This window comes from Chiloscyllium punctatum, chromosome 38 (genome assembly GCF_047496795.1).
Source record: "Chiloscyllium punctatum isolate Juve2018m chromosome 38, sChiPun1.3, whole genome shotgun sequence".
NCBI classification, from domain to species: domain Eukaryota; kingdom Metazoa; phylum Chordata; class Chondrichthyes; order Orectolobiformes; family Hemiscylliidae; genus Chiloscyllium; species Chiloscyllium punctatum.
The window spans coordinates 22,941,397-22,956,356 of NC_092776.1; the positions used below are offsets into that span (position 1 = coordinate 22,941,397).

The following is a 14,960-nucleotide window of genomic DNA, read 5'->3' on the forward strand; positions in this document are numbered from 1 at the left end:
CTAATCAAGCAGACTCTTGTGTCCTATGTTCTTGAGTGTTGTTGGAGGTGCACTCATTTAGGCAAATGGTGAGTATTTCAACACACTCCAGAGTGTGTTTGGAAGAGTCAGGTGATGGGTTACTCACTGCAGAATTCCTATTATCTGGCATGCTCTTGTAGCCATTATATGGCTGGTCCAGTTCAACGCCGGTCACCTCCAGGATGTTAATATTGGAGGATTCAAATATGCTAATACCATTGAATGTTGAGAGATGATGGTTAGATTGTCTCTTACGGAAGATGGTCATTGTCTGGCTCTTGTGTGACATAATTGTTGCTTGCCACCTGTCACCCAGGCCTTGCTACAATTGCACACATACTACTTTAGTGTCTGAGAAGTCACATATGATCCTAAACATTGTGCAAGCCACTCAACTTCTGCTCATCTGATGGACAGGAGGTAATTAATGAAGCAGCTGAAGAATCTTTGGCCCAAAGACTCTACCCTGAAGAACTCCTGCAATGATGTTTCTGAAGCTGAGATCACTGACCTCCAATATCCACATCCTTCTTCCTGTACATTAAGCACACCTCCAACCATGGATAGTTTTCCCTAGATCCAATTTATTCTCAAGAACTTTGTGAAAAAAATTAAGATTAGACTGAATGAAACTAAAGAACATTACATCACCAAATGAACCACTAATACTGGCGTTCTGTACAGAACTTGTGTATTGGAAAGTATAAAAATATGCATTCTCTTGAGGCAGGAGCATGTTCGAATTTGTACCAACCAATAAGAGAGTCAGATGAACTCTTACATCCTCAGGTTTTGCTACTGTTCAGAACTTCAGAACATGTCCTAAAAATGTAGAGTGTGGCAAATAAGACACACAAGATAATATGTTGGATCTTCACAGATGTCACTTTATCAGTAAGTAGACATGACTATTATGCTGAACATTTTTTAAACAAACATGCAGCCAACATCTTGAATTAACTACATATCTTTCCTGATGTTTCTGGGGTCAGGAACTATAAATTCCATTTTGCCAAACACATCTTGACTGTTGAAGTCTCTGTTTCCTCTTTCTCCGAATTGCACAATTTTCACTTGTCATGTGTCTACAGAATATTGAGACTAAAAAGGTATTTTTCAGTCTTTGAATAAAAGCATCTTCACACTGAATTACATGTGCAACGCTTCAACAGCATTACTGCTAAAGTCCTTATGAACAAGATCATTACAAAGATTACCTCCATGTAGGCTGTCCCTTGAAGAATACCAACACAATCCTTTCTAAAAGTGTAAGAAGCATGTTTTAAAATCAAAAAATGAGAACAGCCCAACTTCAGGTTTCCTCAGCATTCTTGGTCAGTTTTGTATGGAGAAGGCTGTTTGGGCCTAGAATCATTTCAACAGAAAAGCTGTACAACTTACTTTACACGTGCTGCAAATGACATCAAAAAGAACATTTTCACCATAGATTTTGTTTTTATTTGTTAAAAACAAATCACTGGGCTAGCCAGCACATATTACCTTACCTAATTGAAAAGATGATGGTGAGCTCGCTTCTTGAACTAGCTGGTCGTTGGAATGTACGTAAACTAATCAATAACAGAATTGTTTCCTTTGACAATGAAATCTTTTTGGTGGTATGTTCTCTTAAGTATAGGCATACTATACTTAATTCTGCACTTCTAGGATAAATGTTAAATTTGTTGACAACTTTTTGAATGCAATACCTGAAATTTCTGGGGAAAGAGGAATAGTAATGCAAAAAAAAAATTAAAAGGAAGCAAAAGATAACTCTATGCTCTACAATAAATCTCACCTTCACACACAGCTAAAAGCAGAGACCAGGACAAATTCTTATGGGGCTCACAAGACGAAAAATCATAGAATCATAAAATCATTTGTATTTAGACTGAAAGACTAATTAAATAACAAATTTATCCATGGGAATTCCTGGTAAATGAAATGCCTTCATCATGCTGGGCGGCATGGTGGCTCAGTGGTTAGCACTGCTGCCTCACAGCGCCAGGGATCCGGGTTCAATTCTAGCCTCGGGGGAACTGTCTGTGTTGAGTTTGCACATTCTTTCCGTGTCTGTGTGGGTTTTCTCCGGGTGCTCTGGTTTCCTCCCACAGTCCAAAGATGTGCAGGTCAGGTGAGGTGGCCATGCTAAATTGCCCATAGTGTTAGGTGCATTAGTAAGAGAGAAATGTGTCAAGGTGGGTTGCTCTTTGGAGGGTCGGTATGGGCATGTTGAGCTGAAGGGCCTGTTTTCACACTGTAGGGAGTCTGATCAAATCATAGCTGACAAACGGTGCAATGTATGCATAAAATCCACTTCATTCTAGAGCAAAGGTTTAACAAAAATGAAGGGCAAACTGTGATTCTACCTGAAAAATGAATGGAACTGCATTCATGAATATCATGACTATGGACCTGGTATAATAACAAGTTATATTTAATGTCCCAAGGTGGTCCATAGGTGGTTTATAAAACAAAATTACACACCACTGCATATTGAGTGACATTAAAGGTGACAGCCAAACACTTAGTCAGAGGTTGGTTTTAAGAGGCACCTTGAAGCAGAGGTATAGAATCAGAAAGGGAATTCTAGATGGTGCAAAGGCAGCTGGAAATCCAGTCAACAATGGCAGTACAAATAAAACTGAAGATGTCCAAGGAGCAAGAATTAGATCAAAGTTCAGTTTTGCTAGCAGTCAATTGGAGAAAATTTCTTGTCCTTTGATACATAAGAGTAGAAGTCTGATAACTTAGCAATGATTCGAGGTTAAATAAAGTTGGGTGCCAAAGTACAAGTGAAAACTAACGCAGCAATTTTGGACAACGTCATTCACTGGGAGCATGTAGATGACAAATAAGAGGGTTTCAAGGATAGGTGACGGAGAAGTAATGCCACTGGAGTGATATTCCAAGTGATATTATGTCTATAATGAGATAATAAGAATAGATCCAGGTGAATGCAGTCCCATACTGCTGGACGACATTGTTGGAGAAGGGGGATGAGCTAATCATTTTAAACTGCAGACAGTTTTAGTAAGACAAGGAGAGACAACTTATCTTTGTCATAGTTACAAAAAATGACATTTGTGTCTTTAGGAGTTGTTTCCATGCTATGCCAAAGATGGAAATGTCATTGGAGTTTTGAGAAAGATTGATAGGAGATTTGGAAAACAACATGCTCAAGGGTGCTAGACAGGAACAAGGGATTGAAACTCGGGTGATAGTTTACAACACTTGTTAAGGGTTAAGTTAATTAATTTGTTAACTTTTGTTCCTAGCAAATGCCTTGCTGGTTCGATTGAAGATGGCTTGCACTTTTTCAACATAAATATAATTGAAAATCTCTAAAAATGGAGCAAGGGAAAACCAACATTTAACTCAGCCTCATTGCTACAAGAACCACAGGGGCATGTGATTTAAATATCAATTTTCCTATTGTGTCCAAATGCAATCAGTTCAAAAACTACATTTATACTGGAGGTTAATGTGTCATAGAGATGTACAGCATGGAAACATCCTTACAGATAAGGAGGGTGCTAAAATAAAAAATTTCTTGAACAGGAAAATTCTGAATTGTTTTTAATGTAAATTAGGCAGATTATAACCCATTTACCATATACAATAGTGACAATAGAAGCAAGCACAGATCGATATATAAGATTCTCTTATATATGACAGAAGTGTTGCATATAAGCTGCATCCGAGGTAATACAGCTTTTATATTGCACACAAAAGAAGTGTTGCACTCTTATGAACAAGAGGAAGACTGACAACTAAATGCAATGAACTCTCAAAATATTTGGTTTGTAATGCATAAATACATTACAAATAAGAATTATTTACAGAAACATAAACCAACACTTCAAGCACCTATTATAAACCAGTACTCCATGTTCAATAAAGCTCCAATGTTGTTAACTATAAAAAAGAGCTTTGTTATTCAACCTTAACATTCTATAAATGAAATGAAAATAGAAAAGATGCACCACTGGTTCTATTTTCGTACAAGTTTAAATACAGAACTTAATACATAATTTGTAACAAACATTGGTTATGAAGCATTGTAAAGAGTATCGTTAAATCATTGCACAACAATCCCAAGTCATTTTAGGCATCCAATGTGAATTATATTGAACAATTCAACCTGATATAAGTATGCAGTTTGGTGCTTTTTCACTATCTATAGTTTTTCTAGTTTAATAACAAAAATGTTGGTGATGGTCTGTTTTAAATGGTTAATTAATACTGGGTAGTGATAGAAATGTTAGATTGAAAAATTTGGTTCTATTACAGCTTTGCTGAACACTAAGTACTTGTTAAGAGTGAACACTTGAAATGGAGCATTAATCATAAACGAAACACCACTTTTTGTGCAAGTATACAATACTTAAGCTAAGACTTGCATCCAAATATGGAGGCGATTCCCTGCTATATGTACGAAGGCTCGGAAGCAGACACAAAAGCCATAGTTTGAGAGATTATGGCTTCTGGGCTGTTAATAGAGGTGTTGAGGAAGGGAAGAGAACAGATTGACAAAAATATTGACATGACTTAACACTTAATGTTGCCCTTTTCAAAGGCACAGAAACATACAATAACTTCAGATCAGCACCCCAGCTTTTGTTAATTAAATAATTCTCTGGTTTGCTAAAATACTGATAAACATTTTTGATGTTGACCTTTGCCCACCCAATTCTCACGTGCTGAGAACAACTTTTAATAAGAGTAAAGATCATGATTTTAAAAGGGATCAGAAGTAGGAAAACTACTACTTCGCTTTGTAAAATATAACATATACAACATTTTGAGGTTGTCGCTGTGAACTGAAGTACAACCTTGTAATATTAATGTCAATTAAAGTATTAGTCTTCTTCTTGACATTATCTTCCATCTTCGCAGATAACTGCATCAGTCACCCCATTTTTGGGCATATTTCCCTTTTTTTATCCATACCCAGACACGGACATGCAGATGCTACAGTTAAGCAGTCACAGTTGGCCTTGTTGTCCAAACATTTCCATTGAAGCTGGCCTGAAAATCTGAAGTGGTGAAAGGATGCTTCTGTATGGAATCCAGTCAATGGTTAAGGTGTGGTAGCAGCATGGAATTTAACAAAAGCTATTGCTGCTAACTCTTTACAGAACTCTTCCAACACAATTACACCTTCTAGCAAAGTCATGTGGTCAATGCTGTGGAAGGGATAGGGGAGTAAAGGTGAAACAAATGAGCGTCAGAAAATATACTTTATCTGGGATTATTCATGTTTATTATCCAATTCTACATACAAAATTAAATCCAAACTTTTGATACAATGAAATTTTAACAGTATGCCAAATTCTGAGCATTCCCTCAAGAAAACTATCACTCTAATACTGTAAAAACATAATATAGACAACCAAATGATAGATGGTTAGTCTGAAAAAAAAGATCTCATTTTCAATATCACAATCAAATAAACTGAGATAAAATTGAGGGAGACAAATAGCTCAAGTAGATTGAAAAGAAAGATGCTATACTTATTTTACAATTTTTTGAGGAAGAGCATAATCTAATTGCTAAGTGGCAAAAACAGCAGCTGCTAATGATTCTCAAACTTAATCTGTGACTTTATTGAATTGATTGACTGCAACTTCTCACTCTACAGCCAAACAATGACATGCACCAAATGGCATTCTCAAAATCTGCACTTTAGTATAAAGCCCTTCCAGTCAGATTACTTTTCCAAACCCATTACTCCTTATTTGTCATTGCACTGGACCATCTCTTAGAATGGCAAGTCAGCTTTATGGCTGCATTGCTATTTCACTTGAAAAGCCTGAGAACTATAGACCGGTGAGCCTAATATTGATGTTGGAGGAAATGCTGAGGTACAGGATACACATGTATTTGGAAAGGAAAGAAATTATTAGGGATAATCAACATGACTTTGTGCTTGGAAAGTAATGTCTCACTAACTTGATTGAGTTTTGAAGTAACAAAGAGCATTGATGAAGGCATAGTAATGGTCTATATAGAATTCAGTAAGGTGTTCAACAGGGTTTTTCACTGTACACTGGTTAATATAATTAAATCACATGGAATAGAGGAGAACTAGCTATTTGGATACAAATCTGGCTCCAAGATAAAAGATAGAGTGTACTGGTGAAGGGTCCACTACTATTCATCATTAATATGAATGAATTGGATTTGAATACAGGAGGTATTGTAAGTAAGTTGCAGATGACCCCACAATTGGAGGTGTAGTGGACAGCAAAGAAGGTTACATTAGAATACAATAGGATCTTGATCAGATGGGCCAATGGGCTGAGGATTGGCAGATGGAGATAAACTTAGATAATTTTAGATAAATTCAGATAGAGGTGCTGCATTTTGAAAAGGTCCTGGGGAGTGTTGCTGAACAAGAGACCTTGGAGTGCAGGTTCATAGTTCCTTGAAAGTGGAGTCTCAGGTAGTTAGATAGTGAAGAAGGCATTTGGTATGCTTTTCTTTATTGGTCAGAGCGTTGAGTCTTGGAGTTGGGAGGTCATGTTGCAGCTGTACAGGACATTGGTTAGGCCACTTTTGGCATATTGTGTGCAATTCTGGTCTCCCTCCTATAGGAAGGATGTTATGAAACTTGAAAGGGTTCAGAAGAGATTTACAAGGATGTTGCCAGGGTTGGAGGGTTTGAGCTGAAGGGAGAGGCTAAGTAGACTGGGGATATTTTCCCTGGAACATTGGTGGCTGAGAGGTTACCTTATAGAGGTTTATAAAATCATGAGGGGCATGGATATGGTAAATAGACAAGGCATTTTCCCTGAGACGGGGGAGTCCAAAACTAGACAGCATAGGTTTAAGGTGAGAGGGGAAAGATTTAAAAGAGACCTAAGGGGCAACTTTTTCACTCCAACGGTAGTGCAAGCACGGAATGAGCTGCCAGAGGAAGTGGTGAAGGCTGGTATGATTACAATATTTAAAGGGCATCTGGATGGGTATATGAACAGGGAGGATTGAGACGGATATGGGCCAAATGCTGGCAAATTTGAAGAGATTAATTTAGTATATCTGGCCAGCATGGACAAGTTGGGCCGAAGGGTCTGTTTCTGTGCTGTATATCTCTGTGACTCTATGAGTGCAAGAAGCCAGACCTCTCCAAAGAGACATTCAACATGCTGCATCCAGAAGTTCTCATTAATTTAATGGCTTTCTATGCTTTATCTGCTGTGGAAGAAGGTTGCTTATAATTAAAACCAAGTTTGTTTTTCTGACTGTTACCTTTAGAAAGATGCTATGCAACAAATGGAGTCTAGGTGACGTCAGTTCATTCAGAAGTGAAACAATTAAAAAGGGAGAGGAGAGATTTAAATCTGAGGAATATCATCTGGGAACAACTGAAGGATAAAAAACAAAGTGTTGGAGAAACCCAGATGGTCTGACAGCGTCGGAGGACAGAGAAAGAGAGTTAATGTCTTAAGTCCCATAATTACTTTGGAACTGAAGGATGGTGAATAATGAGTTCTTTTTATCCCCATCTCTCTTCAATTCTCAAGAAGTTATTTGGACTCAAAATGTTAACCCAGTTTCTCTCTCCACAGACATGTTGAGATTTTTCATCACCCTACTTTTATTTTCAATCTCCAGCATCTGCAATACTTTGCTTTTATCTGAGTGAAGGATTGGCCGCAGCTGTAAAAAGAATATGAAAGCAACACAGTAGGTGTTTCCAAAGAGGATAATGGAGAGATTGATATTCAAAATAAAGTTACTGAACAAAAACAAGAAATTAAAGGCCAGGTTGTGGATGTATTTTTGTAAACGGGGGAGGCATATTGCATCAGGAAGCATGGTAGATTGAGAAGTAGCTTTAAGCACTTGAAACACAAGATGGTTAGTCACTGCAACACTGTGACTGCATTTCAAAAAGCAATGAACTGGATACAAAATGAGACTAGAAGTTTTAAAAAAAAAACATCTTCCACTGAAAGAAGAGTCTCAGATCAAACTGAGACTGTCAAAACCATAAAAGGTCTCAAGAGGATAACTTAAATATTGAATTGATAACAAGTAGCATAGAAGTGGGAATTATCATGGAATAATGAAGGTGACAACTAATACCTATTTTCACTAAGCATTATTAGAACATGGACTGCTTCATTACAAATGCCTATTAATTACTATGAAAGGGATTGGTTAAGCATTAAAAAAGAATATAAAACAACATTAAGAAAATGAAAGGAAATGTGATTACATTCAGTATCCACTGCTGAAAAACTAGTTCTATATGCTACACACGGGCATCAAATCTTTTTTTAGTCATGTGCTTTCTGAAATTGGAATGATTAAATGGAATGTACATTCCTTGGAAGGGCTCTGCTGCAACATCCTGAATTTCGGCACCTACCAGCTTTTCACCTCTAGTTATATACACAATATCAATATTATAAAAGAGTAATCAGAAACATTGATTAATTTGAACTTACATAGGTCCATCTGGCTCAAAACCCAGCAGACGTTTTCGGACAAGCAAAAGCTTTGGTGTGAAGTCTGGGATACGTTGTATTCGCAACATTAGATCGCCAACCACCTAGAAATTTATTCATGAGAATTTAAGGTAATAGCCTTCATGTTTCCACAGTACTTTTAAAAACTATCAGAAATTAAAAGAAATCTAATTTTTAACAAATATGCCTAATTTTACATCTAACAATATGAAACACCCAAGTTATGTACTTACCCTTACAATAACAGAAAACAAAGATCTGCAGTTGGGAGCCAAGTTAATATAAGGATCCAGTAAGTATTCATGTAGGTGGGGATGGGGAAATAAAGATAACTTGGACAAAACAGATGTCACTTGCAAATTCACATCATATGGCTGAAAAGGAGAAAAAAAGTACCAAGTAATTAGCATTTTGCAAAGGTAAGAATATACAGGTCATTTCAAAATGCTTATAGGTTCTCCAATACAAGGAGACATTAGAAAGAAAATGTATTGATTATGGATTCTATATTAACTGAAAAACCAAGCACAAAGATAAATCACATTTTGCATTCAGTATTAGCTAAAATATCTGCTTGAAAATTCTGTTTGCACTTAGCAAAATTTAGAAAAAATGTCATGTAATCATGATTCAAGTAACTTAAGATTATATCACATCATCAAAAATTAAGTGTTCCATTTGATTTGTCTCATTACTCTTTCTAATTAGTTTATATACATGTTACAGAATTGCCTTGAACCATTTAGGGGTTAATTAGCTCACTTGGCTTGGCAGCTGACTTACAATGGAGTGATAGCAAAAGCACAGGATGAATTCCTGTACTGCCTGGTCATCCTGAAGGTCCTGCCTTCTCTACCTCTCTTGACATGATAAACCCTCAGGTTAAACCACCACCAATCATGTCTCACTAATGAGAGCAGCCCCAATGATCGTCTGGTACGCTGGCAATTTTATCCTTTTTTAGCAGTAATAAAAAAGTTCCTTCAAAATAATTAATAGCGTTTCACACCAGCAGTTCAGAGGTGTCATGCCTTTATCTTTAACTGACAATTCCTCTTCTCTTCACTGCCCCACAAAGGTTGACAGGGCTCAAGAGTTCACTACATTTTCTGCATCTTTGTTTTCATCACATTCATTCACTATCTCAATCATGATAGGGTTCCCATTTTCCTCATTTTTACATCCCACCAGTCTCTGTATTCAATGGATAATTTTCCATAATTTTGGCCATCTCCAATGTGAAGCTACCACTATCTTCCTTTGACCTTTCTGGAGATACAATAGAGGCTGAGTCGGATGGGGATGCTCTTCAGAGGGTCGGTGCAGACTCAATGGGCCGAATGGCCTCTTTCTGCACTACAGGGATTCTATGATTTCAGCATTCTGAAGAGACTGTTTCCTCCATGATACCTTGGTCCATTCCTTAATTATTTCCAACATCCCATTCCCTCCCCACAGCACTTTCCAAGCACATGCAGAGATAAATCATCTCCTTATTTTCACATCCTTTTCCCTCACCTTCAAAGATCCCAAACGTTCCTTCCAGGTTTATCTGTATTAATTGTAATGCATTCACTGCACACACCGCAGTATCCTTTACACTGGGAGACCAAATGCATATTTGCAGAATAACTAATTCAATCTGTCAGCATGAACCTGCTCTTCCAGTGACTTGTCATTTTACTTTTCCAAATCTCTCTCACATTGACATTTCTGTTCATGGTTAAGGAAGCTTAAGGAACAGCACCTTAACTTTCAATGAGGCACTTGCAGCCTTCCTGATTCAACACTGAATTCAACAATTTCAGGTCACCACTATGTTTTGTTTCCTTATCTTCACATTTTATTTCTGTATCTTCGTAAGTTTGTTTTCTTTTTTCCTTTTTTTGCTTACATACAGTAAAACATCTTTACACACTGTACACACATCTTTTGCTTATTTTCTTGTTTCATCGCCAATCCTTTTTAGTTCTGGTTGACCAGTGGTGCTGACATCAAATCTCTCTTATCACAAAACATCCATTTGCTCCACCCTGCTCTTGTTAAAACTTATTGGATGTTGAAATTTTTCCAATTCTAACGTTAAGGTATGTGAACCATGTTTCGCTGTCCATGGATGCTGCCCAAACTGCTCAATAGTTTTAGTATTCTGTATTTTTAGTTCAGATTTCCAGCATCTGCAGTATTTTGTTTCTTAACTGTCATAAGGTTATCGCTTTTGAAGTGCAAAGCTGCATTGACATAATTGTTAGATTTCAAGGTCTACTATCAACTCTAACAGCAGAGAGCATTGCATCCACCTCAATTGCACCAAACCTGATACAGTCACTGGGTTAAAAAGTAGAAATATGCCCCTTCCAGCATGAAAGTCCTCATCTTGATGAGTACATCAGTAATAAAAAATTCTGTTTATTAAGAGTAACTTCACCTAAGAAACACATATCACAAAGTGTTTAATTGTGGAATACTAATTCCATACTGTAATTCTGAGTTCAATTCAGTACAAAAATTAATCTTCGATGGCTTTACACAGCTGGGTAGGTAAGGCCAGTTTATCAGAAATACACCATCCATGTAAATTACTGCAGTGAGGGCATATCATCTTCATTCCTAATAGGTTCATAGAGATGTACAGCACAGAAACAGACCTTTCAGTCCAACTCATCCTTACCAACCAAATATCCTAAATTAATCTAGTTCTATTTGCTGGCACTTGGCCCATTTCCCTCTAAACCCTTCCTTTTAAATGGGTTTGAGCTATAGGGAGAGGCTGAATAGGGTGGGAGTGTTTTCCCTGGTACATAGGTGGCTGAGGGGTGACCTTATAGAGGTTTTTAAATCATGAAGGGCATGGATAGGGTAAATAGACAAGGTCTTTTCCCTGGGGTGTCGTAGTCCAGAACTTGAGGGCATAGGTTTATGGTGAGAGGGGAAAGATTTAAAAGGCACCTATCAGGCAACTTTTCCATGCAAAGGGTGGTGCGTTTATGAAACGAGTTGCCAGAGGAAGTGGTGGAGGTTGGTACAATTACAACATTTAAAAGGCATCTGGATAGATATAATACAAATACATTTTTAAAACACCGATGTACATTTTTCTGTCATAAATAATCAAAATTGTTTCAAAACTTCACAGTACCTGATCAAGGATTCTGCCCATTCGATCAAACAGAACCTTTAGAAAATGTCCCTCAAAGAAAGGAGTTTCCAGATTGCATTTCTCCAAAGGTTTAGGTATTGAAGGCCAGTCCCACCTCATACAGTTACCACAACAATCTCGGAACTGTCGATAAAATAAGCAATAATGAATTCCGGTAAGAGAAACAACTACATCAAAAGACTGCTCTCCAGTCATTCAGTAGAAGTCATAGCATTCAACTACTTTGAAGCTAAGAGTACTTGGAGAAATATTTGAATTTGAGATTTAGCCATTGAAAACTGAAGAAGGATAAAGTTACCACAAATGATTCCAAAGCAATCACATTATGAAGAAGACCTGTAAAGTAAATGTTCTTCTCTACTTATACTGTACATAACCATTTCTTCGGAACAGATTAATTTCCACTCATTATAGAGCACACAGAAGTATTATTTGAGAACATAAGAAATAAGAGAAGACCATGTGTTGCTCAAGGCTGCTCCACCGTTCAATATGATAATGGCTGATCTTGGGCTTCAAATACATTTTCATCCTTGCTCCCAACACCATTCCATTCCATGAGATACCAACAATCTGTCTCTCTTAGCCTTAAATATATTCAATAATTGAGCATTCACATTCTCTGGGGTAGTAAATTCCAAACGTTTACACTCCTTTGAATGAATACTTAAATGCTTCACCTTTGTAGAATAATAATCTTACTTGTCTTACCTGCCTATGTGCATCTCTGAGGTACGTATCATATCCTGTGCCTTCTACATAGTAAGATGACTTTGCTTCATCAGGAACAAGACACAGGAAACTAAAGTTTTCGAGGAATTTAGAACAGAAAAGTCAAATACTTTACATTATACAAACTATTTTACTTTTTATCATGTTAACTATAATTCATGACAACATTTTGTACTTTAATGTCACTGCAATGTGTGTCAGTTTACAGAAAGTAAGATAATATTTGATATTTTACCAGATATTTTGGAACTTAAATTTTCAAGACATCATTGAAGCTTTCAGGTGGATATAAAATATTCTACATCACCAGCTAATGGGAACAATGTGAGTTAGTGCACATCCTGGACAATATTAATTCACTAAAGCTGCTTATCTGGTCACCTTCCCTATTATTTTGCATGACAACTTGCTGTCTAAAAGTTAGTTGCTGCCTGTGTGTCACAACTGTAAACGTACTTCGATTTAAGAGTGTTTTGGAATATCCCGAGGTCATAATAGAAATTATGCAAATGCTTTATTGTAAACTCATCACATGAATCTATACTCTCTTCCAATTCAAAGTCAAGCCATAATTATGATTTGTTAAATAAGCCCACCAATGGAAATTTAATGTCTGTGCATGTCTGTTCAAATTCTTTAAGGACACATTAATAGATTTACATTATTCTTCTGCTGGTGATTCCTCTGAGCGAGGAGGATGTTTGCCATGATGGAGTGTAACCTTGGCAATAACTTGCATGTGGAGGCCCCTAACATTGTTTCACTGCATCCACCAGGTGTGGAGTTCTAGCTGACCAGGACAATCTCTTGCTCTTACTGCCTGCTTTGTGAGGCCTGAATGCCCTGCTCATAACAGAAAGCATTCAGTTTTCACTCTACCAAACCTTTCATATTGACTAAATAAATGTTACATTTAATTCAGAGAAGGTACAATTGATCTTTGAAAGTACCTATTTACAATTTTATGAACTTCTGTTTTCCCATCAGATTTTGTATGGTCTGGTGTTGGCGGTGGGGAAGCAGTCAGCCAACTGGAACCCAGCAGTCTGTTATCAGGTGACAAATCTGTAAAAATAGGATCTTCTTCCAAATCTCTGAATACAGGACAACAAGAAAACCTTATTAGAAAATATAGAGCATATTTAATTACAAAACAAAATCACTCAGCACCGCCGCTGGGATTTAACGAAGCACAATAATGGATGTGTGGAATTTACTTGTTTTATTCATTTTAACTGAAAGTACCCAATATACCACTGTAGATTGTCTTCTTTTAAACATAGATTTTGTCTGGTGAGACTATTATGAGTTATTTGACCTTATTGTCCATCATGCTGTCATGCTGTTCACAAATATGTAGTGCTTCAACAAGCATGGTTGTCCCAAAATGAAAGACAATCAACTGTCATGAAAATTAGGAGACGTATGTGGACTTGTGAAGTTTCATAGAATAGAATCCCTACAACGTGGAAAACAGGCCATTCGACCCACCAAGTCCACACCGACCCTCTACCAGACACATTCCTATCCTATCTCTATAACCCTGCATTTTCCATTACTAATTTATCTAACCTACACATCCCTGGATACTGCGGGGCAATTTTGCAAGACCACTTCATCTAACCTGCACATCTTTGGGCTGTGGGAGGAAACTGGAGCACCCGGAGGAAACCCACACAGACATAGGGAGAATGTGCAAACTCCACACAGTCGCCCAAGGGTGGAATGGAAATGAGGTATTTGATACTTATTCTCCACTAATAATTGTCATTAGAGATATACCTTTATACTGAAGACTTTTGGTTTAACAGAAATTAACAAGTAAAAATTAAAGATGTATTAAAAAGCATGCAAATTAAACACCTACTGTTTTTAGGTTTTTTAAGAATGTTGGCATTTAGAAAACATCGATGCCCTTTTAAGTCACAATAGCAGTCATTAATACATTTAGTAATACTATTAATATTAACATTATAATGAGCTAACAAATTGGTGAAAAAGATCAAAACCAGCAATTAACAACTCACACTGCTCCTGCTATCTGCCCATTTTCAACAATATCCTTGTCCTCCTGGCAAGCTGGCTTATTCTCAATATAGTTCCGTTCCTCCAAATTCCTTAAGACCATACTGTAAATAATGTGTTCATTTGGCTTTTGTAATAGATGCTCAAACATTCTTAGTGTCATTATACTGATCTGTAAAATAAAAAGAAAGGCACAATTACAGTGATGTTGGGGAATTCAACATACAAGTCGACTGGGAAAATTAGGTTGGTAGCAGATCAAGAAAAGGAATTCATGGAATGTCTCCAAGCTGGTTTTTGGAGCAGCTGGTGGTAGATCCATTAAGGAACAGGCCATTTTGGATTTGGTGATATGTAATGAGGTAGTGTTGATTAGGGAGCTTAAAGTGAAGGAATCCCTAGGGGGCAGTGACGACAATATGATAAAATTCACCCTGCAGTTTGAGAGGGAGAAGACTGAATCAGATGAAATGGTATTATAATTGAGTAAAGGTAACTACGAGGGATCAGCTGGCCAGAGTTGACAGGAAGGGGAACCTAGCAGG

General features: G+C 37.2%; 1 protein-coding gene across 1 annotated transcript in view; it reads right to left on the reverse strand.

Moving 5' to 3' along the window:
- Window positions 1-3,584: 3,584 nt before the first annotated feature.
- The window catches only part of fhip2a (FHF complex subunit HOOK interacting protein 2), a 54,945-nt gene continuing 43,569 nt past the window's right edge, over window positions 3,585-14,960 (reverse strand). The window contains exons 11-17 of the mRNA XM_072557361.1: window positions 14,418-14,587; window positions 13,341-13,484; window positions 12,370-12,460; window positions 11,638-11,781; window positions 8,732-8,872; window positions 8,478-8,581; window positions 3,585-5,207 (exon numbers count right to left, since the gene is read on the reverse strand). Coding sequence (XP_072413462.1) covers window positions 5,102-5,207; window positions 8,478-8,581; window positions 8,732-8,872; window positions 11,638-11,781; window positions 12,370-12,460; window positions 13,341-13,484; window positions 14,418-14,587 — 900 coding nt within the window. The 3' untranslated portion in view covers window positions 3,585-5,101. The remainder of the gene's footprint in view (window positions 5,208-8,477; window positions 8,582-8,731; window positions 8,873-11,637; window positions 11,782-12,369; window positions 12,461-13,340; window positions 13,485-14,417; window positions 14,588-14,960) is intronic.